We start from the raw sequence: 23,184 nt of genomic DNA on the forward strand, positions 1-23,184 counted from the left end.
AGATCACTCCCTGTGGGCTCTGTGAATTATATGGGATTCCAGGGAGTACACCCAGGTCAGCTGCATGTAAGGCAAACATCCTACCACTGTACTATTGATCTGGCCCCGTGCAGCATGCATTTTGTATAAGTGTTTTGTTTGTTTCCTTGGTTTTGGTTATTGGGCCACACCTAACTATTCAGAATTTACTTTCATCTTTATACTTCAGGAATCAGTCCTGGTGGGGCTCACGGGACCATTTGCAGTCCAAGGATGAAATTATAGTCAGATGCATGCAACACAAGTGCCTTAATCCCTGTACCAGCTCTTCAGTCTCTCTATACAAGTGTTTTGTTTTGTTTTGTTTTGTTTTGTTTTATTGGCTACACTCAATGGTGCTTAGGATTTACTCCTGGCTCTGCACCCTGAGATTACCCCTACTAGAGCTGGGTGGTGGGGAACATGTGGGGTGCTGGAGATCAAACCTAGGTCAGCTGCATATAAGACAAGCACCCTACTTGTTATACCATCTTTTCAGCCTTTCTGTGAAATTTTTAGTGCTTGTATTTGCTGGGAGAGACAGAATATAGTGTGTTTGCTTCTTCCTGACCAAGAGCTGGAACACCTTGATATTACATAATTACTTCTAAACTTTTGACTCCAGTCTACTTCTCTCTCCTAAGCCCTATCCTTTTATATCTAGCAGTTTCCAGGATATGTTACTTTTTATATATAATTATGTACATAAAGTACATATTTGCTGAGTAAGGAAGAGAAAAAAGTAGAAGAGTTTTTTATTTTATTTTATTTTATTTTGCTTTTTGGGTCATACCCAGCGAAGCACAGGGTTACTCCTGGCTCTGCACTCAGGAGTTACTCCTGGCGGTGCTCAGGGGACCATATGGGATGCTGGGAATCGAACCGGGTCGGCCACGTACAAGGCAAACACCCTACCAACTGTGCTATCTCTCCAGCCCCAAGTAGAAGAGTTTTTTAAAATAGTCTTTAAAGATGTTAAAAAATGTTTAGCAGTAAAATGAAAGAAAGTTAAAAAAAAATTTATGTGGTCAGCCCATGAAGTGCCAGAAAGTCTCAAAGACTCACACAAAGAATTAAAATACTATGCAGTGAGGAAGTACTGAAGACATTAAGCCAGAAAAATCTTGGCCTCTTTTATAGTTTTTTTATGCAACTATTCTCATTCAACTAGTTATATTCCAGGTCAGAAATATAACTGATAAGGGTAAGGTGCTTGCCTGGTACATGGTCAACTCCAGTTCAATCCCTGGCACTATGAATGGTCCAGAACACTGCTGGGAGTGATCCCTGAGCACAGATCCAGGAGTAGACCATAAGCACCTAAACAATTTTAAAAAATCATTTTTAATATTATCGGTCTTGTTTCTAAAAATTTAAACAAGAAGTCATGTGTTACTTCATCACTGTATCACTGTCATCTCATTGATCGTCAAATTACTCGAGTGGGCGCCAGTAACGTCTCTATTCCTCCCAGCCCTGAGATTTTAACAGCCTCTTCTTACTTGTCTTTTCCCAAGATTGGGGGCTCTTTCAGCGCCAGGGAAATGAGATCTGTTGTTGTTACTGTATTTGGCATATCAAATACACCATGGGGAGCTTACCAGGCTCTCCCCATGTAGGCAGAATACTCTCGGTAGCTTGCTGGGCTCTCCGAGAGGTATATATTTATAATATATAAATACTTCATGGCAGTTAATTATTCTCAGAAGTGTGTCTTTAATTAATTTTGTCACTTCCAGAAATTTTGTCAATAAACAAGATTCTTTGTTTGCTGGTTGGTATTATATAATGTTTTAACAATGGCGCACATATTTCCATTTTTACCACTCGTTGGATAGTTTCAACATATCTGTTATAAAATACTACTTCCTAAAGTTGCTTTTCAAGTAACATATAATCTAAATCAAGGGCCCCAAATTTTACTGAATCTGAAAGAGAAAACTGTTTATCCTATCCAGTAGAACCCAATATTACAACTTAGAATTCAAAGGGGAGAGGACTCATAAGAGCTTTTTTTTTTTGTGAGGATTACAGGCATATAGTGCTCTTGGAGTTAAGCACTTTTTTTCATAAGCTCTAAAAGTCCTGGTTATATAAATGGGAAATATGCTATAGTTTGTTCTCTATATGATTTCCACATTTAGGAAACTAAAGTCAAGGATTAGGAAATCATAAGATTGAAGGGTTTTTTTTTTTTTTGAGGGGGAGGGTCATACTCGGCATTGCACAGAGGTTACTCCTGGTATGCACTCAGGAATTATTCCTGGAGGTGCTCAGGGGACCATATGGGATGCTGGGAATCGAACCCGGGTCTGCCGCGTGCAAGGCAAATGTCCTATTGGCTGTGCTATCACTCCAGCTCCAAAAGATTGAGTTTTACTGCAATAAAGTTGTAGCGTAAACTATAAAGCAACTACTAAGAAAAATAGAGATCCTATTACCACTTCTACATAAAAGTGTAATATTGATGGCTTTCACAACACTTCTGGCGCTCATGTCAAGGGTCAAGGACAGAGAGAACTGAGAATGAAAAAAAAATAGCATGTCTGTTTTCAAAGGATCTCTGAGTCCGTTTTTCCTCAGGACTTCTGGGAGGAGTGTTAGCTCTATTTTATAGAACATACACGAACGCCTAAAGAACTTGAGGGACCTGCTCTAGCCTGTTCCCTGCGTGGTGAGTTCCCAAGTGGGGCAAAGGGGCCACTGTCTGGGTGCTGAGATGAGCACTCCCTCCCTTCTCTCAGTGAATAGAAATGCCTTGTTGGCCCAAGGTGGGGCAGGAGTGGCGGAGAGGTTGCAGTCAGTCTCCTGGGCAGTGCTTGGAGTGGGTGGAGATCTGCCAGACTGGGTAAGTCCCAGTTAGGCTTTGATATATGCTGCTGTGTGATTTGTGCACTCTGTTAGACAAGCTGCTCTCTTCCCCTGTTCCTCTCACAGGCGTTCTCATTGCTGGAGATGACAGTCAGCTGCTTGCCCTGCATCACCTCCATCACATGCCTCACCACCACCACCGAGCCCTGGAAGCCTGACTACAGAGCAGCGTCTCAGAGGCATGAATAATTAGGTAGGCATAATGGAAGGCACTCACTGCACCCTCCAATTGCAGGCGCCCATTACCGAACTTTGCTACATCAGCTTCTATCTTCCGAAGGGAGAAGTCCGAGGATTTTCATACAAGGGCACTGTAACTCTAGACAAATCCAATAAAGGTTTTCATAGCTGCTACCAAGTCAGGGAGGGGTCGGACATCAGCAGCCTCAACTTGCAGCCCACGGAACACCCGGGCGACATCTTCTTCAAGCAAACTCCCACCAAAGACATTCTCACCGAGCTGTACAAACTCACAGCTGAGAGGGAGCGGCTGCTGGCCAGTCTGCTGAGCTCTGACCACATCCTGAGCATCACGATGGGGAACCAGGAGGGGAAACTGCCTGAGCTGTCAGTGAGCCTGGCCCCGGAGGACGACTCTTTCTCCAGTGCTGGAGACTGGCAGGGCGAGCCCCCGGTGGGCTGTCTCAACAAGAGGAGGGCCCATGGCAACAAAAAGCTCCGGAGGTTTGGTGGAAGGAGAGAGAACACGGAGGAGCTGCTGCAGCCGCAGAGGACAAGAAGAAAACAGCGTGAGAGACAGGACTCAGCATCTCAGCCGGGGAAGGTGCAGATTTGCTCCAGCAACTCCCTGCCCCTTTCCTCAGCAAGGCCAGATCTGAGGCTCCTAGAAGAGAGAAGCAATTTGCTCCCCAATGGGGTGCTTATCTCTTCCCCACTGAGGAAAGAGAGCTGTCCCCTAGACACGGACAGGATGCTGGACGTCACCCCTGGCCGTGGGGGCTTCAGGATGACTTCTGAGGAAGCAGATCTCAGGCTAGAGCCGTCTTTTGACTGCAGTGAGGTGGACCCCAGAGAGGGTGGTGCTGAAGAACTGCAGAGAGCACCTCCCCGGGAGGCCAGTTTATCTACCAGGCACAAGGACCCTTCGAAGCAGCCTCCCGAGGCAGAGAAGGGACGGAGAGAGAAATGCACGCAGCGAACTTGCAGGAAGAAGCCTGTCTCCAAAGTGGTGGCCAAAGTCCAGAATCTGCCCACTCAGGTGCACAGGGTCGTTAAAGCGCATTCTGAGGGTGACGGGGGCATTGCCTTTCGCCAGGCAGCCCAAGCCGAGTTTATCCCCCGAGCAGACTTTCTCACCCTCCCAGACGCAGAGACTGGCACCCAGCATTCTGCCCCCGGGATCAAGGAGCAGCAGCAAGGGGATGAGTCATCGCTGCCAGCGGCCAGAGAACAGACCCTTGCCAGCGCCGAAGCAGCTGTGAACAAGGTGCTCCGGAAGGTGATAGAGAGTGAGAAGTTAGATGAAGCCACCGAAGGGAAAAGGCTGGGCTTCCCTGTCAAAAGCCTCACGCTCCCAGGCCCCAGAAGCAAGAGGATAGCGGGGCTGCCTCAGGGAGTCTGCGCCACCTTGCTCTTGGAGCGACCCGGCAGCCGAGGCTCCCACTTCCCACAGCCACAGCCGGGAGGTGATGAGGACCGGCAGTCGTCATCCCCCCCAGAGGTGGCAGCGTTCAGCGTGGCATTTAATAATTCATCCTCCCAGTTCGGAGCACACAAACGCATGCCACCTGTTCCCTTGCCGCTCTCCGCGGGGCTCCTGGGTCCCCCAGAGCATCGCAGGAGCCTCCAGCTCCCACCTCTGCTTGGTGAGGGCGAAGCCTCTCCCGATGACTTTGCTAGTGGAAAGAGAAGTGCTGTGTTCGGGACCTCATCAGCCGACACCTTGGAGCCACCATCCTCCGCGAGGGTCACGGAGACCGAAGGGGCCAGCTCGTCCTCCCTCCAAGCAGGCCAACCTCAGCTGGTGCCTGGGGAATCCTTGGGCCAGAGTTTGGGGCCTGGGAAGACCACAGCTCGGCCCCAGTACCAGTCACCTCCAGGTTAGTTTCTGCTTAAGATGCTTTACATTTGCTCCTGAGTGGTTGAGAAAAATGCTGGTGTTTATTCAGAGACCGATTAACAGTCATAACCAAAAGTCTTAGACTTTTAGGAAGTTGATCTACTAAGAAGGGACCCAAGAGATAGTATAGAGGGTAAGGTGTTTGTCTTGTAGGAGACAGTCCTGGGTTCAATTCCTGAGACCTCATATGGTCTTCTGAGCACTGCCAGAAGTGACCCCTGAGTGTAGCCAGGTGTGGAAAAGGATAAAGAAAGAGAAAGAAAGAAAGGAAGAAGGAAGGAAAGAAGGAAGGAAGGAAGGAAGGAAGGAAGGGGAGAGAGAAAAGAAAGGAAAAGAAGAAAGAAAGAGAAGAAAGAAAGAAAGAAAGAAAGAAAGAAAGAAAGAAAGAATGAAAAAGAAAATGGGGGAAATAGGGAAGTGTGGTGTCTCTGTTTTTGCTTTTGGTATTAGGGTGATATATGCCTCATAGAAAAAATAGGGAAGTGTGGAGATGATATGGATGGTGTTGACTTTTGAGGTCTTGGAGTGGTGTTGCTTCCAGAAGTAATACTTTGGATATTCTTAACTTTGTTTAATTTTGGCATACTCTGAAACTGCCTCTCCCTCATTGCTGTCGGAACTCTCAAAGCAAACAGGACCAGGCAGAGAGAAGAGAGAAGTAACTACTTGTTGCTTACTTTGATGCTAACAGTGGGTAATTGACCCCTTGATTTAAATGCTCCTGAAAGAGCGTAGGTTTGCCAAGACTTTCTGAGCAGAAGAGCAAAAACACACCATGTATTTGCTCTGCTGTCTGTTGTTAAGAAATTTGTTTTGGTTTCTGTCTTCTAGTAATCCTTTTTATCAGCATCATTATTTTATGTCAAAAGCTGTTAGGTTTTTTTTTTTTGACCAGAGGAGGAATGATTTTATTTGGTTTTGAAGAAACATGGTTCAGACTTCCATTTTAAAAATTCTATTTTATAATTTCCCAAACATGTATCAAATAATGTATATTCTGAAGTTGTTTTATTGGGGGATGGTTACAGCTCTTACTGGTTTACACCATTTCTTGTGCAAAAGGTGGTATAGAGTTCATCTGACTGTGCTTAATGTGACTTTAAATTGTATATAGTACCAAGTTTGAAGGTTCATGATAAATGGGTTCAATAAAGCCAAAAGATACTGTACAAAGAAGCACTTCTCCCGTGCATGCCACTTTCCAGATCGACGCAGGTACCCGGACTTCTGTATTCCATTGTACAGGTAATCAGGGTTTTATTTTTCCCCAGTGCTCTTTGCACAGCATATGGTTAGTGTTTTGCCTAAGGAATAACATGTAATATGATAGATGGTGTCTTGAAGATTAGGAAAAGCATCATGTGCAATTTGGGGGATTAAAAATGTCAGAAGAGAATAATTTCAGAGGTCAGAGTTCATTTTGAATCCTTTACAGCATTTTATAAATTTTTCTAAATTATAAATCCTTTTCATTTTGTTTTTGTAATATGTTTACCTTAGTCTGATGAGACTTGTTACTTTCATAATAAAATCAATATGCTTCACCAGGAAAGTCAGAATTGTGAATGGGGGATGGGTTGAGAGGCTGGGCCACATCCACTGCTGCTCAGGGCTTTCTCCTGGCAGACCTTAGGGGCCATATGAGGTTCTGGGGATCCAATTGTATCCTCCACATGGTAGGCAAATGCCATGGTGGATTTTATAGCACTTACCACAGAACCCTAGTATAAAATTTTTTCTCCCCAAGGATATTGGCACCTACAAAATACTTAGAAAGGAAATTTTCTGTGATTACTGATTTCTGGATGTATAGCCATGAAATAACTCCCTTTAACCTCGGTTTCTTTTCAGAAATGATCCCAAGTTCTAGGATTGTCTGTGAACCTTATCCAGAAATAGGGCATTAGGTACACCAGATTTCATTAATGCTTTTTTCCCCCTGATTCAATATGATCTTTTAATTTTTTATTTATAAAAATATTATAAACGCCCCATAGTATGTGGGTCAAGTAGATGCACAGCAGACACTGTGTTTCTGTTGTGATTGAGCCGTTGACTGGCAGGTTCAGTCAATGACCTCCCTTCTGTTGTCCTCTCCACACATTACTCTGAAACTTTCCCTATACTTTCAACTCTCCATGACATTTTAGGAAGTCAGCCCTTCATCTTTAAGGAAATCTATGGCAGGGAAATCCCCTTGCTTAAAACCTTATGAAAGAGTTGGATGAAAAGGGGTGTGTGGAAAAAACTCTTCTTTTTTTTTCTGGTATAGATCATTTTGTTTTTCCTGGAACCTTCCACCAGAACACCCAAACATCTTCCATTATCCCACCCTTTTCTGGGAAAAGTGTTAAGGGGAGGAAGTTCTCCCAGTATTATCTTTGGACTGTATCCCATGTTATTGCTACAGTTCCCCCTTAAATTTCCTTTTTCTATAGCTGCAAATTTCCTTCATATTCTGGGTGCATCTGGAACTTCTTGCAGTTGGGTGGATTCAATAAGACAAAGAGAATTTTCCTGCTTCCAGTTGCCTTTGTCTGTCACTTCATTTCTTTACCACCACCCACTTTACCTTTCATTTACAATCACCCAACAATGGCATTTTTCCTGAACTCAACTCCTGCATTTTCCCATGTTAGCTATTAACCAGGTCGAATTTATCATCCGTGTACACTTGTTTCCTGTGGAAATGACATATAGGTATTTTATTAAAGAGATGTGATTAAGATTACTGAAAGTTCTCATTAACTGCTCAAGTAAGAGATTAAGTCTGGCAAAAGCAATCAAGTCTGTTTCTAGTTGGAAGATTCTCTATTATTTAAGACAAGGAGAAATTTCCAGAAAGAGTGAAATCCACTTTCCTTCTCTCAGAACCAAGAAGTTAATGTTGATTTTCATTTACCATTCAAAAAAGAAATAGCATAAAAGCATATTAGAGAGACTATTGACCCACCTTCTATTGACTGTGTAATTTTCCCATCTGCATTCCAAGAGCTGTCACTGTCACTGTCACTGTCACTGTCCTCCCAATGTTTATCGATTTGCTCGAGCGGGCCCAGTAACGTCTCCATTTTGAGACTTGTTACTGTGTTTGGCATATTGAATATGTCACGGGTAGCTTGCCAAGCTTTGCTGTTTGGGTGAGATACTCTCGGTAGCTTGCCAGGCTCTCCGAGAGGGGCGGAGGAATCGAACCTGGCTTCTCCAGGCTGGCTGCACGCAAGGCATATGCCCTACCACTGTGCTATCGCTCCAGCTAACACAGGAATTTCTTGTCTAGTGGTAGATGACCAAGCATCATCTAACAGTGAATGATAGCTGGAGTTGCCTTCTCCTAGTCCTCTCTCTCCCTTACATGGGAACTGAATGTATAGTAGTTTATTTTGGTGAAAAAAATGCCATAGAATATTCCCAAGCCTTTGTGGAAGTGCTCAAACATTAGGGACTACTGTTGTGTTTATCTGCATAGCTGAGTCTTTATGACTTGGGGCTGGGATTCTTTTCCATTTCTGCTTACTTTCTTTTACCTTTGATCTGAAATAGACACCATTTATTTGAGGGGTGGTGGGGGTTGGGCCACACAGAGTGGTGCTCAGGGATTGTTCTTGGCTCTGTTCTCAGAGGTTACTCCTGGTGGCGCTCAGGGAATCATGTGCTTCCCGGGGTTGAACTGAGCCTGAAGCCTCCAAGGCAAATGCCTCAACCACATACTATCTTTCTGGCCCTCAACTCTTTTAATATCACATGGACAATGGTTCACTATACTCAGGAAAATGATCATGCCTTCAGTCTGTCCCTAAGTAATCTCATGATCATTTTCCTTTGGTTGAAGTCAAAGGAACAGTAATGGAAGTATCTGACCCAGGCATAGTTCTTCTTGATGTGGTAAATCATTTAGTTTATCTTTGTTTGTGTCCATCAAAAGATAAGATGTAGTTAATCTAAACTGATTAAGGTTTGAGAGGAATACATATAATGTATTTTATTATATATAATGCTATTTTAAAAACTTTTGTTTCTCTCTAAGTATATATTATGGAGAATTTTTAAATGAAACAATTATAAATAAATACAATAAATTATTAATAATAGTCATTAATAAATTATAAATTCTCTACATTGATATTGAGGTTTGATACAATTCCAATAAAATATTGAACAAATTTTATGGCAATAATTGATTTTTGAGGATATTTACAATTACTTTAGAAAGCATGTATTATATGGAAAATTATGTGTAATTAACATTGAGAGAAAAATATCAAGATTCACAAATTACATCTATCATATTATACCCATTTATTTATTTTTTTGTAGGAGTACTGCTATTTATTCAGCCACTGATTAGCTGATTGAATTGGGCATGAACTCCACCTTACTTTTTTTTTCATTTTTTATAATTTTATTTATTAAATCACCATGAGAGCAGTTACAAAGCTTTCGGGTCTAAGTCTCGGTCATACAATGAAACACCCGTACCTTCACCAGTGCCCATTCTCCACCACCAAAAACCCCAGTATACCCCCATCCCACACCCTTCCCCTACCTGTGGGGCAGATGATTTCCACATTACTCTCTCTCTACTTTTATCATATTCAATATTTCAACACAGACCCACCATTATTATTTGAGATTTTACCCCAACACTCAGATCTGCTGAAAAGGCAACAGTAGACAATTTGTGTTCTATTGCTGGTTATGAATAACATATGATGTCGCGTGGCTACAGTAAGGCCATGTGATTTTGAAATTCTGAAATTTTAACACTTAAATCTGGAGGGATTTCTGCCAAAAGCCACTGGGTATCGAGATTTGCTCCGGAGTCTCTGGGATCATGGCCGTTGAGCAGCTTGATGAGGAGCCAGAGAGGCCGTTCGTGGGCGATGACTTGGGGTCTTGTTGGTACGGGGAGACCAGGACCAGCTCCACCCCCATCCTGTGAGGCCCAACGAGTTTCGTCACTGCGGGCCCAGACCTGACTGTCCAATGGCCTCTGGAGGATGACGGCCACCAAGTCGCCAAGGGGGATCAGGTGGAGGGACAACACCCTTTCCCCCCCTGGGGTGGCCCAGCGACAGTGATCTACTGTGGGGTCCAGACACATTTCTGCCAAAATCTGCTGGGTTTCGAGATTTGTTTCTGAGTCTCTGGGATCATGGCCGTTAAGCAGCTTGATCAGGAGCCAGAGAGGCCGTTCGTGGGCGATGACTTGGGGTCTCGTTGGGGTGAGGAGGACAGGCCTGGCTCCACCCCATCCCATGAGGCCCTCTGTGTCTCGTCACTGGGGGCCCAAACCTGACTATCCAGTGGCCTCTGAAGGATGGCGGCCACTGGGCCGCCAGGGGGAACAGGCCAAGGCACGAAACCTATTCCCACCTGGGTTGGCCCAGCACCGGTAACCTATTGCAGGGACCAGACGCATTTCTGCCAAAAGCCGCTGGGTTTCGAGATTTGTTTCTGAGTCTCTGGGATCATGGCCATTAAACAGTTCAATCAGGAACCAGAGAGGCCTTGCCTCCAATTATATAGCTGAGCCGGAGGTGGTTTGTGGGTGTGTTTCCCACATACCTAACTTTTGGCCATTTACTTTCTTGGTAAATTTGACCCCAAGTTTTTGGGGTCTGGCCAAAGGCACAGCAGCAATTTTGGGGTATCTGGAAGTCTGAAGGTGCCATCAGGCTGTTGATGCACTCGTCTCACAGGTAAAGATTGACCTGCTGGCAGCACCATACCTCCATATTATACCCATTTAAAATAGACACAGAATTTACATTGACAATTAGATCTTTACTAAATTCCAAAATATAATAAAGCATGCTCTCAGTTTTGGTGTTTTTGTTTCTTTGTTTCTTTTTTTTCTTTATGGGTCACACCCAGTGATACTCAGGGTTACTCCTGGCTCTGCACTCAGGAATCGTTCCTGGCGGTGCTTGGGGGACCATAATGGGATGTTGGGGATTGAACCCAGGTCAGCTGCATACAAGACAAACACCCTACCTGCTGTTCTATCATTCTGGCCCCGTGATCTCAGTTTTTGTAGAAACAGGACATACTACCAATATCCATGTATGAGTATTTATGTTTGATGTGGCTCTGAATGGCATGGAGACAAGTTTAGAAAACCCAGTCTGTTCACATTTTTCCCTAGGGCCAAAGCAGGCTAACGGTGGGGAATGAGGTAAAGAGGAATGATCCAGAAGCATTAGAAAAGAGCATTAAATTTTTTCCCCCGGCGATGCACATCTCACCCTCATGGCAAAGCCTGGAAAGCTACCCGTGATGTATTCAATATGCTAAACACAGTAACTAGAAGTCTCACAATGGCGACATTACTGGGCCCACTCGAGCAAAATCAATGAACAATGGGAGGACAGTGCTACAGTGCTGCATGTTTTCATATTATTTCATTGGCTATGATAAATGTGTCATTATTTTTAAGGTTATTTAACTACTTTTAAAATAAAAAAGCGATAGCACAGCGGGTAGGGCGTTCGCCTTACAAGCGGCCAACATGGCCGACCCGAGTTCGATTCCTCCGCCCCTCTCGGAGAGCCCGGCAAGCTACCAAGAGTATTTGGATATGCCAGACACAGTAACAACAAAGTCTCCAATGGAGATGTTACTGGGCCCGCTCGAGCAAATCGACGATCAACGGGAGGGCCTTTTTAAAATAAAAAATATGTATATGCCAGAATGAGTAAGTGTAGTGCATGTTTGTGGTCAGATTATAGCTAAGCCACACTTACAGATTTTCTAGGTAGATTTTTAATTGTTTTATTTTATATTCATTTGTGGGCCCACACCCAGCAGTGCTCAGGGCTTATTCCTGGTTCTATGCTCAAAGACTACTCCTGACACTGCTCTGGGGACCATATGAGATGCTGTAGATCAACCTTGGGATGGCCACATGCAAGACAAGCTCCCTAATCCCTGTACATCTCTTTGGCCCTCCGTGTTCTTTAATGTGGCAAGAAGCTCACCATGAGATTGTAGCCTTGTCATGAAATGAAATTAAGGTTGCAGCTTGCCCTTTCAAGCCTATGCTCTCCCTTGAACATGTATCCTTGCCTCTATTTTCCCCACTCTGGAGAAGCCTGTGTTCTCTCTTGAACATGTATTTCTCTTGTTCTCCCCTCACATCTTTCTAAATAAATTTTATGCGAAGCAACTATCTTGCTTCACTTAAAGAAAAAAAAAAGAAAAAAAAAGAAATTCTGATTGCTAGAGATTTGTGAGAATAATGCCCCGAAGTACCAGTTAAAGGACTAGGAGCAGAGGGGGACAGGGAAACCAGAGGACAATGGAGAGGGGCTCCTGGGCAAGACAGTACAGACTAGAAGGGAGCATGCCTGGGAGCTGGAGCAATAGTATACTGGGTAGGGCATTTGCCTTGCACATGGCTGACCCCGATTAGATCCTTGGCATCCCATATAGTCCCCCAAGCACAGCCAGGAGTAATTCCTGAGTGCACAGCCAAGAATAACCCCGGTGACCCAAAAAGATTTTTAAAAAAAATAGAAGGGAGCATGCCAGGTTTAAAGGAGTGAGCAAAGCCATCACCCCTGCAACCGAAACTGGAGCATATTGAAGATGAACCTGTAGCAGAACAGTGCTGGTGAGAGGAAACTGTGAAAACAGAAATCCTGCTCTCACTCTCCTTTGATCAGCTTGAAAGACCTCCTCTAACAGAGCACCCAGAAAGCAGAATGTAAGGAAGGTGGTGGATGTGATTTACAAGGTCAGCCTTTCAGGGCTAAGGGAAGAGATGATTAGATCTGAAGGGACTAGAGGGGCCAGCAGGGGACAAAAATGAACAGACAAATTGAGCTGTGAAGACCAAAAAATAGAGAAAGATAAGCTGATATTTTAGTTTCTAAAGGGCTGGAGCGATAGCACAGCGGTAGGGCGTTCGCCTTACACGCGGCCAACATGGCCGACCCGAGTTCGATTCCTCTGCCCCTCTCGGAGAGCCCGGCAAGCTACCGAGAGTATTCGATATGCTAGACACAGTAACAACAAAAGTCTCCAATGGAGACGTTACTGGGCCCACTCGAGCAAATATTCAAAATATATTCTATTAATTGTGTCTTTTAATTAATTTGAAATTTCTCTTTTTATTATTTGTAACATTTTAATGGAGCGATAGCACAGCAGGTAGGGCGTTTGCCTTGCACGCAGCCAACATGGCCGACCCGAGTTCGATTCCTCCGCCCCTCTCGGAGAGCCCGGCAAGCTACCGAGAGTATTCGATATGCCAGACACAGTAACAACAAAGTCTCCAATGGAGACGTTACTGGGCCCGCTCGAGCACATCGATGACCAACGGGAGGGCCCTTTACTTTAGTTTCTAATTAAAAAATGCCTCCCCAGGAGGGATACTGGAATCAGTGGTGGTGGACAGTGGGCACTGGTGGAGGGATGGGTACTTGATCATTGTATAACTGAAACCCAAGCACAAAAACTTGTAAGTCCACAATGTACCTCATGGTGTTTCACTAATAAAAAGTAAAGTAAAGGCCCTCCCGTTGTTCATCGATTTGCTCGAGCGGGCCCAGTAACGTCTCCATTGGAGACTTTGTTGTTACTGTGTTTGGCATATCGAATACGTCACGGGGAGCTTGCCAGGCTCTGCCGTGCGGGCGAGATACTCTCAGTAGCTTGCCGGGCTCTCCGAGAGGGGCGGAGGAATCGAACTCGGGTCGGCCATGTTGGCTGCGTGCAAGGCAAATGCCCTACCGCTGTGCTATCGTTCCAGCCTAATAATATTAAAAAAAAGACAGACTTCAAAACCACTCATAATTTCCCCAAAATGATAGCAGTAAATTTGTTCATCTCAGTAAGCACTGTCCTCCCGTTGTTCATCAGTTTGCTCGAGCGAGCCCCGTAATGTCTCCATTGTGAGACTTGTTGTTACTGTGTTTGGCATATCAAATATATCACGGCTAGCTCTTGCTTATTTCAATAGCCTGAATTTACCAATCCAAAGGCACAGAGTGGCTGTATGTATCAGAAACTTTTTTCCCTGCCTTTGAGAGACTTATATGAACAGTCATTATAAACATAGCATCAAAATAAAAGACTGAAAAACAAACAAACAAAACAAACAAAAATGCCTCTCCCTTCTATTGTTGTTGTGGGGGTTGTTGCTATTGTTCTGATGATCAGGGGTTGCAAGCACTTGATTACAATGCTCCAGGGTACACTCAGCCTTTGAGGCAATGCTGGAGACTGAGCTCATGGTATTACATATGCATTACATATGCAGAGCAGGTACTCTGTTGCTGAGTCATGTGTTCAGATCCTTAGAATGGACTTTTAAATGAGCAATAGGTTAAGGACGTGAGAGAAAGAGAGAGAGAGAGAGAGAGAGAGAGAGAGAGAGAGAGAGAGAGAGACAGAAGAAACAGAGAGACAGAGAGACAGAGATGGAGAGAGACAGAGAGATATGTTTGCTCTAGGACAGTGGTTATCTTGATAACAATTATTGCAGTGTTTTCATTTCTATGTCATAAGGTCTTTCTACCTCTAAATTTAAAAAGACTGTCTCTTTTACTTTTTAAAGTTCAAGCACAGAGGAAGTGAAACAATTAGAAAGTCTTGTGATCCAGTTTTCAGTCCATGTATTCAGAAAAATATATCTGGTCCTTCAAAACAAAGTTCTTGTGTTTAGAAGTGGTTGCTGAAATTGTGCTTGAAATTGAAGTAGAAATTCACCAATCAATATTTGTGTCTTGAAGTTAGCTTTCGTATGAAATAAATGAGCATTATTTGATGCTCATGTTTTGTTTTACAAAGGTCATAGCTATGCCCAAGATCTGATATTTTAAAATTCCAAACCAGCTATACCTATTCCTCCCCAGATTTATGTCCATTGTGCTTTGTGTATTGCACTTTATATTGCATTGTTTTTCATTTGCCTCTTTTCTTTTCTTAGATTTAGAGCATAAGACTTAAAGCAAATGTGGTAGTGTGTGATCCTAGGCGAGATTTAAGGTGCATTTGAAAGAGATGTTATTGAGAAATAACTCTATTTGCCAGAGAAAGGATTTGAGAGTAAACAAATAATACTATCTCAGCTTATACAGTGAAAGAAAGAAACTCTCACAGAAACAATCTAGCAATTAACAGATTTTTGCTTATCTTATGTCTGACAAGGGGTTGACATACAAAACGTGTAAAGAACTCACAGAACTCAATAACAACAAAATCCAAGCAACTGCACTTTACAAAATGGACAGAATACTGAATAGATACTTAAAAAAAAAAAGGCACACAGATGGTCCACAGGACATAGACAAAATGTGGAACATGGGACAGGAGCGATAGCATAGTGGGTAGGGCATTTGCCTTGCATGTGGCCGACCCGGGTCCTATTTCCAGCATTTCATATGGTCCCCCGAGCACCACCAAGAATAATTCCTGAGTGCATGAGCCAGGAGTAACTCCTGTGCATCACCGGATGTGACCCAAAAAGAAAAAAAAAATGTGGAACATTTGTTATTACTAGGGAAATGCAAATAAAAACCATATGATATAAATTATCTCACACCCATAAGAATGATCTATATAAAAAAGATTGGAAGCCAAAAGTATCAGTGCATAGGTGGAGAAAAGAAGCATTAGTTTATTACTGTTTTGGTAGGAACGTAAATTTGTGTCACCTGTAGAGAAGTTAGTATGGAGATTCTGTTAAAGTCTATACTGTAAACTGCATTTGGTCCTGCATGCCTAGTCATTTATCTGAAGGATATACAAACAATACCTCTATATTCATACCAACATTACTCAAAATAGCAAACCATGGATTAAACTTAAATTCCATCAATAGATGAGTGGATAAAGAAGCTGTGTAATATAAACATGATAACACGCCACTCTGGTTTTATAAAAGATGAAATGATGCCTTTTGGGACAAAATTGAAGGGATTTATATAAGCAAAATAAGTAAGGAAGTGAAATATAGCTATTAGATGGTATAACTCATGTTGAATAAGAATGACTAAATTTGCAAATAAATTTACAAAACCCAGTAAACTAACAATTAAACCTAGTGAAAGTTCTGTTTCTTTTTCCCAAGGCAAATTGAAATCAGGTGGGAGAGAGGTCTAGAGGGCTCTTTTTGATGGGAGGGTGGCAACTGATTTTTGGTAGTAAGTCTTAGACACATATAGAGGCATTCAAATTATATCTCCAAAATTTTACAGTGAACCAACGATAAATCAACAAAAATAAAACTACTTATGAAAACAGAGGTCACAGAGTTGATACTATGATTAAAAAGAAGACAATTTTTAATAAATTATTATTATTTTAAAGAAAAGTGCATTGCATTTTTTCACATAATTCAACATTTTTTGCTTATATGTATCATTGGTTAGGGCATTAAAATAACTTAAACTTTTAAGACTATAATTATAAACATTATTACGATACCCGTTTGTTTGATAAGTCAAAATTCTAGGAATATATTCTATTTCATTGTTTATGAACTCCTTGTGGAGATGATGTTTATAAAAAATAGAACAGTAGATGTGACTATAACCTATTTTCTTTTTCTTGACATTTCTTGCCAGGGAAGTATTGTATTTCATCCACTTTCTGATCACCTACAAGAATAGTAAGTTCTGAAGTGGCAATCAAACTATAGATATTGGATTTTGTGGTTTCTAAGCTTTGGTGTTAGGCCCTATCATCCTACCTTTTGTTTTTCTATGAGTCTTGACACATCAGTTTGCTGCCATAGCATTTCTGGAGGGGTTTGTGGTTTTTGGTTATTTTTTTAAAAATCTTACAGAACATTCCAAGATATTTCGGGGTTTTTTTTTTTTTTTTGGTTGTTTGTTTCCCCCCAAACCCTGGAACATTCAGCATATGCTTTTTATTAGATACAGAGCACTACAGGGTATAACTTGAAAGTAGGCCATAATTGGGATTCAGATACATATTGCATGTAGAGACAGTTGTGAAATCCTTGAAGGATCTTATGCAATAAAAGGGAACACTAGACAATGGAAGGAGAAATATCATAAAAGTAGAACCAGTCTGGGCCAGAATGTCTGAATACAAACATACTGTCATCCTCTGAGGTGATGTATGCCTCTACATGGTGGCGAGAAGGGACTCTAGCTTTAAGGAAAAGAAGAATTTTGCCATCAAAAGTTCAACAGTTTTGCAGTATGGAAAAGCTGAATAGGAGGAACAGAAACATTCTTGCTAGCCAGAGGATGAGAGACAGACAGAGACAGAGACGGAGACAGCTAAACTGCCACTTTGGAAGAGATTTGGCTGAGGTTTTTAGCTACACAAGGAAGGCACAGTGTGACAGCAAAAGAAGAGAAGGATGGTGAAGCCGTTGGCTCCCAAGCATGGATACTGTGTGGACTCCTTGAAGGGATAACTGGGGAGAGTGGGCCTGAGCAAGTGAGTGAGGGCTTTAGACACCGAGATTCAAATTTCTATGGTTCACGTGACACAGTTTTACTTACAATGAGGTAGTCGCATCATTTAGGATTCACAGTTTTTTTTTTCTAAATTATTTTTATAGACATGGTTGTTGTAGTTTACGTGTAAGCTAAAGTTTGTCTTTGAGCTTTGTTTTTTGGGGAGAACCCCCAATGATCCTGTAACTAATTAAAGCTGATGGTCTTCAGGCCCAGAAGATTTGTGAGGAGGATCAGATAATGAGCATTCTTGAGCCTCCACACTGACTCCAGGATTCAGACATAGGTCTAGGCATGCCAGGATAATGAGATGATTAGACCTGTCAAGAGTCTTTGCTCAAGCGCTCAAAGGGTGTCACTAGGAAACGTGTCACAAGGGAAGTAGGATCTGAGGCATATGGGTGCTACCAGTCTTGAGGGGAGGAGTATTGAGGTGGGAGGGAAAATACAGAAATAGGCAAGTATGGGGGGCCAGAGAGATAGTACAGGGGTAGGGCGCTTGCCTTTTACATGGCCAACCCTGGTTCAGTCCCCGGAATCCCATATGGTTCTTTGAGCATTGCCAGGAGTAATTCCTGGTACAGAGCCAGAAATAACCCCTGAGCACTTCCAGGTATGGCCCCAAAGGAACACATAAAAAAGGAATAGCCAAGTATGTCCTTCATATTTTCTGTTGATTCAGCTCTATTCTCTCCCCCCCCCCCAAAAAAAACACAAAAAAACACTTCATGTTCTCCTGATGGGATTATAGGAAGAGAAGGCTGCAATAAGCAAGGAAAAGGCATGCGGATGGAGAGATAGCACAGCGGGTAGGGCGTTTGCCTTGCACGTGGCTGACCTGGGTTTGATTCCCAGTATCCCATATGGTTCCCTTAGCACTGCCAGGACTAATTCCTGAGTGCAAATCCAGGAGTAACCCCTGTGCATTGCTGCCCCTGAGCACTGTCAGGACTAATTCTTGAGTGCAAATCCAGGACTAACCCCTGTGCATTGCTGTGAACTAATGAGAGTTTTAATAAGATTTCCTTAAGACCTTGAAGAGTCTGCATAACAATGTGGCAAACTTGCCAATGAAGGGTTCCTAGTCAAGAAGCTATTGAAGCACTGCTGACAGGGAACTGGGAGGGATGTAGCAACCTTTTCCTCACCCTAACAAGTGGGAGGCAGGCAGTAATGTCTTAGGCAGCACATTGCACCTAGCTGCAGCTGTCCTAGTGACAAATCTAACAACAACAGCAGTTTAAGTATCCAGAACCAAAGAATACAGTGGTGCTGGGGGGTTGGGGGGATTATAATCATGAGTAAATGTGATTCTTAGAATTGTTAGGATAAATTAAGGTGTTCGTGGGCCACAGAGGAGGGAGCGGGAAAGAATTAGCAGAGTCAGGAAAATACTGATTAGCACTGCTTTACTCCCCTCACTGCAGTTGCTGGAAAGAAAACTATCAGTTCATAGGCTTTTACTGAGAATCACATGCCATGTGTTGATGAAAATACTTAACTAAACCTTAGAAAATATTAGTTTTGCATAATTACGGGTCTCTGATGACTCATAGGGTCAGAAATAATCATCATAATCTCTTTTCATTGTTTTCCAGTGTGAAATGATGCTGCATATAGTCCACAACTGATTATTCCCAGTGGGTTTCTTGGTTTTCTTTTAATCAGAAGTGTTACATTTGCTGCAATTTTTTTTTTGCGCGGGGGTGGGGCTGAGATCTTCCCAAGCAGTATTTAGGGTGCCTAGGGCCACTTTCAGCGACACTTTGATAGCCCGTGAAGCGGTCAGTGCAAGCACCTTAGGAACTCTGATGCTGATTGCGCCTTGTGGGATGGAGTAGCATGGGGGTCACCCAAGCAGTGCTCTGTCCCCCGTGGTTACACTGGTGATTCTGGGGATGGGGCATGTGGTGTCTAGGCTCAATCAGACTCAGTCAGACTGAGGCCCAGTGGGTTCAGAGCATGCATCCTTGACTACTAAGCCATCTCACTGGCCCCTTCTGATTTTTATTTCATTTTATTTTATTTTTTGTAGGAATACTGCTATTTATTCAGCCACTGATTAGCTGATTGAATTGGGCATGAACTCTACCATAATTTATTTATTTATTTTCTTTTTATATTTATTTATTGAATCACTGTGGGAAAAGTTACTAAGCTTTCAGGTTTAAGTCTCAGTCATACAATGATCAAACACCTTTTCCTTCACCGGTACTCATTTTTCACCACCAAGAACCCCAGTATACCCCCCTTCCCACCCCTCCAAATGCCTGTGAGGCAGATGATTTCTACTTAACTCTTTTCTACATTGATTACATTCATTATTTCGACAAAAGATGCACCATTATTGTTTAGAATTTCCCCCAAAACAATCAGAATTGCTGAAAAGGCATTGCGAATATTTTGTTTTCTATAGCTGGTTATGAGAATCATATAATGTCACGCGGCCACGATTTTGGATTTCTGCAAAGAGCCAGATAATTACAAGATTGGTTTCTGTGTGTCTGGTGTTATGGCCGTGCCGGAGAACCGCTCATGGGGGGTAACTCATGACCTCGGTAGGGTGTGAAGGACGTGCCGGTACCGCCCCCCCTTCCCATGAGACTGCAGTTGCCCCGTCACCACCGGTTCATACCTGGCTTTCCTATAAGCTCTGAGGTGGCGGCCTCCTTGCTGCCAGGGGAGAAAAAGGCGCCCTTCTGATTTTTAAGTTGCTTCTATATATTTCTTGGTCTTTTATTATTTTGTAAAAGTTCATTTTGGATTTTCCATCTACTTTTTAAAAAAACCAGAAAAATCTTAGGGTGGTCTAATTAACTCTGTATGGAGAGATTAGCCTAAAATTAGATTCTAAAATAGCTTTTAATTTTTCCCATGGGAATTTTATTTTAAAATAAATTAGACAACAAAGAAAGTGGAATTGCATCTCAGATACTATTATCCAATATCAAATTATATTACAGTATGGAGTTACTAAAGCAGTGAACAAAGGAAAAGAAAAAGATTCCTGTCTTTCTACCATACCTTTTCTCCTTCCTTCCTTCCTTCCTTCCTTCCTTCCTTCCTTCCTTCCTTCCTTCCTTCCTTCTTTCTCACTATGAGATACATAGTTGCAAAGCTGTTTAAGATTGGGTTTCACAAAAACAACCCGTGTTGGAGTGGATGTGGCGAGAAAGGGACTCTCCTTCACTGCTGGTGGGAATGTCTACTGGTTCAGCCTTTTGGAAAACAGTATGAACGATTCTCAAAAAATTAGAAATTGAGCTCCCATTTGACCCAGCAATACCACTCCTGGGAATATATCCCGGAGAGGCAAAAAAGTACAGTCAAAATGACATCTGTACTTCTATGTTCATTGCTGCACTATTCACAATAGCCAAAATCTGGAAAAAACCCGAGTGCCCGAGAACAGATGACTGGTTAAAGAAACTTTGGTACATCTGCACAATGGAGTACTATGCAGCTGTTAGAAAAGGTGAAGTCATGAAATTTACATACAAGTGGTACTACATGGAAAGAATCATGCTAAGTGAAATGAGTCAGAAAGAGAGGGACAGACATAGAAAGATTGTGTTTATCTGGAGAATATAAAGTAACAAACTGGGAGACTAACACCCAAGAATAGCCAAGATAAGTACCAGGAGGTTCACTCCATGGCTTGGAGGCCAGCCGCACATGCTGGGGGAGAAGGCATCTCAGATAGAGAGGGGAACACCAAGTAAAGGGTATTGGGAGGTTTCTCCCAGGATGAGAGATTCATGCTGAAAGTAGACTATAGACCGAACATGATTGCCACTCAATGCCTCTTTTGCAAACCACAGCACCCAATAGGAGAGAGAGAACAAAAGGGAATGCCCTGCCACAGGGGTGGGGTGGGATGGGGTGGGGGGGGTGGGAGGGATGCTGGTAGCATTTTAGGTGGGAAATGGGCACTGGTGGAGGGATGGGTACTCAATCATTGTATAACCGAAACCCAAGCACAAAAATTAGTCTACAAGTGTACCTCATGGTATTTCACTAATAAAAATTAAAAAAAAAAATTGGGTTTCAGTCATACAGTGTTCCAACAGCTGTCTTCCACTGTACCTTTCCCACCAATGTCCCCAGTTTCCCTTCCACCGTGTTCCCCACCCAGCCAGCTTCTATGGCAAGCACTTTTCTTTCTTTTTCTCTTTCCAATTACTTCTGAACAATTCCCCATCTACAGAGCTTTCTCAATTTCTGTAATAATAACCTTGTTCTTCCTGCATTCCATATGATTTTTTTTGGCTAAGATGCTAAATGTTGACCTCAATTATTTGCATCTTATAATGTTGGTATATGCATGTATATAATGCTTTCTTGCTATTTTTTGTTAGTCTTGGTTTACCAGCAAACTTTTAGATGTAGAATCCTATCTATTACTTTAACTGGATTGTAGCAAGGTAATAGATACATATTGGTTTAATTAAATTTTGTGGTTGTTGACTTTAATTAATGACTATCTTCCAATTTGTAAGTGACAAGGCATGACTGCGAGTATCAGATTGCTCCAGTAGAGAATAGTTGAGAATTCCTTCCACTGGTATGCCACATAGCAGAGTGGAGTGGTTCTGCCCTATTAATGCTGTTGTGTCATATTCATTTGGAAAACACTTCTGCTGGTGATATGTCAGAATAGAAACAGATGTTTCCTTATTTGTATTTCTCACTAAGTTCTCCTTAAAAACAGGGATGGTGTCACATTTATCATTAGCTACCTGGAATAAGATTCAGTAATTGATACATAGCATATAATTAGTGGCTGCTTTGTTAAATCAATGAATAAATTTTTGGAGTAAGATGAGAAAATTCTGCAAACTGGTAACATGGGCAAATTTTCCTATTTGTCCTTTGTTAAAGAGAATGGAAACTGGTTTTATGCCATATTACTTGATTACTATCATATTGCTTTAATAGATAATGCTTTATTTTTCAAGTTACCTTCACAGTTTATCTGCATAGATTTAGGAATCTGACAGTACTCAGGTGATGGACAGGAGTGAAATTTAATAAAACTTGGGTCTGCAAAGTCACCTATTTTTTATGAACAAAGAAACATTTTTCTAGTTGGAGTAAAATTGCAACAGGATAATTTTTGCCTGTACAGAGGGTTTTTTTCTTTTTCTCTTTAAAGGAGTCATTGTCAAGAGCAGTCAGTGATGGGGGAATCAAGTGATCAAATTTGAAATTTGAAACTAGTGGTGGCTTCCTGTTTCATGGATTTTGCTGGTCATAGTTTAACCATGTTGCTTCATTCATGATCAAAAGCCAGCAGATTTGCAGCAAGGTGCACTTGATGACTCAGTACATTGATGAACTAGAAAGCTGCAGGTGTGCTTGTAATTCATTTGACTGTGATTTGGGGAGTCTGGCAAGACCCACCTGCTGAGTGGCTGTTGCCTACCATTGAAATCCTTTATGAAAGCACTGTTCCTATAATTGTTGTGTATATACAAATACAAATTGAGTTTATGTTACTGATTTCTAAAAGTTATGCTTAAAATTTAAAGGCATATTAATTAGCCCACAAAGCTTCCATTACTACCCAGTATCTTTACAGCACTTTATAGAATGGGTTTTGGGACAGGAGTCCAAGAGTGGAAATAGATGTCAAGGTCCCAAAAGGAATATGTAGACCTAGAATAAGACAGAAGATTGATTGATGTCAAGAGGATACTGGAAATATCCTGCATTTCAATGAAAATATTCGCTTGTTGGACTGGAGCTATAGTACAGGGATTGAACTAGGGTTGG

General features: G+C 42.3%; 1 protein-coding gene across 1 annotated transcript in view; it reads left to right on the plus strand.

Annotated features, from left to right (window-relative positions):
* The first annotated feature begins 3,054 nt into the window (after positions 1 to 3,054).
* Positions 3,055 to 23,184, plus strand: part of FMN1 (formin 1) — a 443,955-nt gene continuing 423,825 nt past the window's right edge. The window contains exon 1 of the mRNA XM_056133806.1: positions 3,055 to 4,949. Coding sequence (XP_055989781.1) covers positions 3,092 to 4,949 — 1,858 coding nt within the window. The 5' untranslated portion in view covers positions 3,055 to 3,091. The remainder of the gene's footprint in view (positions 4,950 to 23,184) is intronic.

Source organism: Sorex fumeus, unplaced genomic scaffold (genome assembly GCF_029834395.1).
Source record: "Sorex fumeus unplaced genomic scaffold, SorFum_2.1 ptg000098l, whole genome shotgun sequence".
NCBI lineage: Eukaryota > Metazoa > Chordata > Mammalia > Eulipotyphla > Soricidae > Sorex > Sorex fumeus.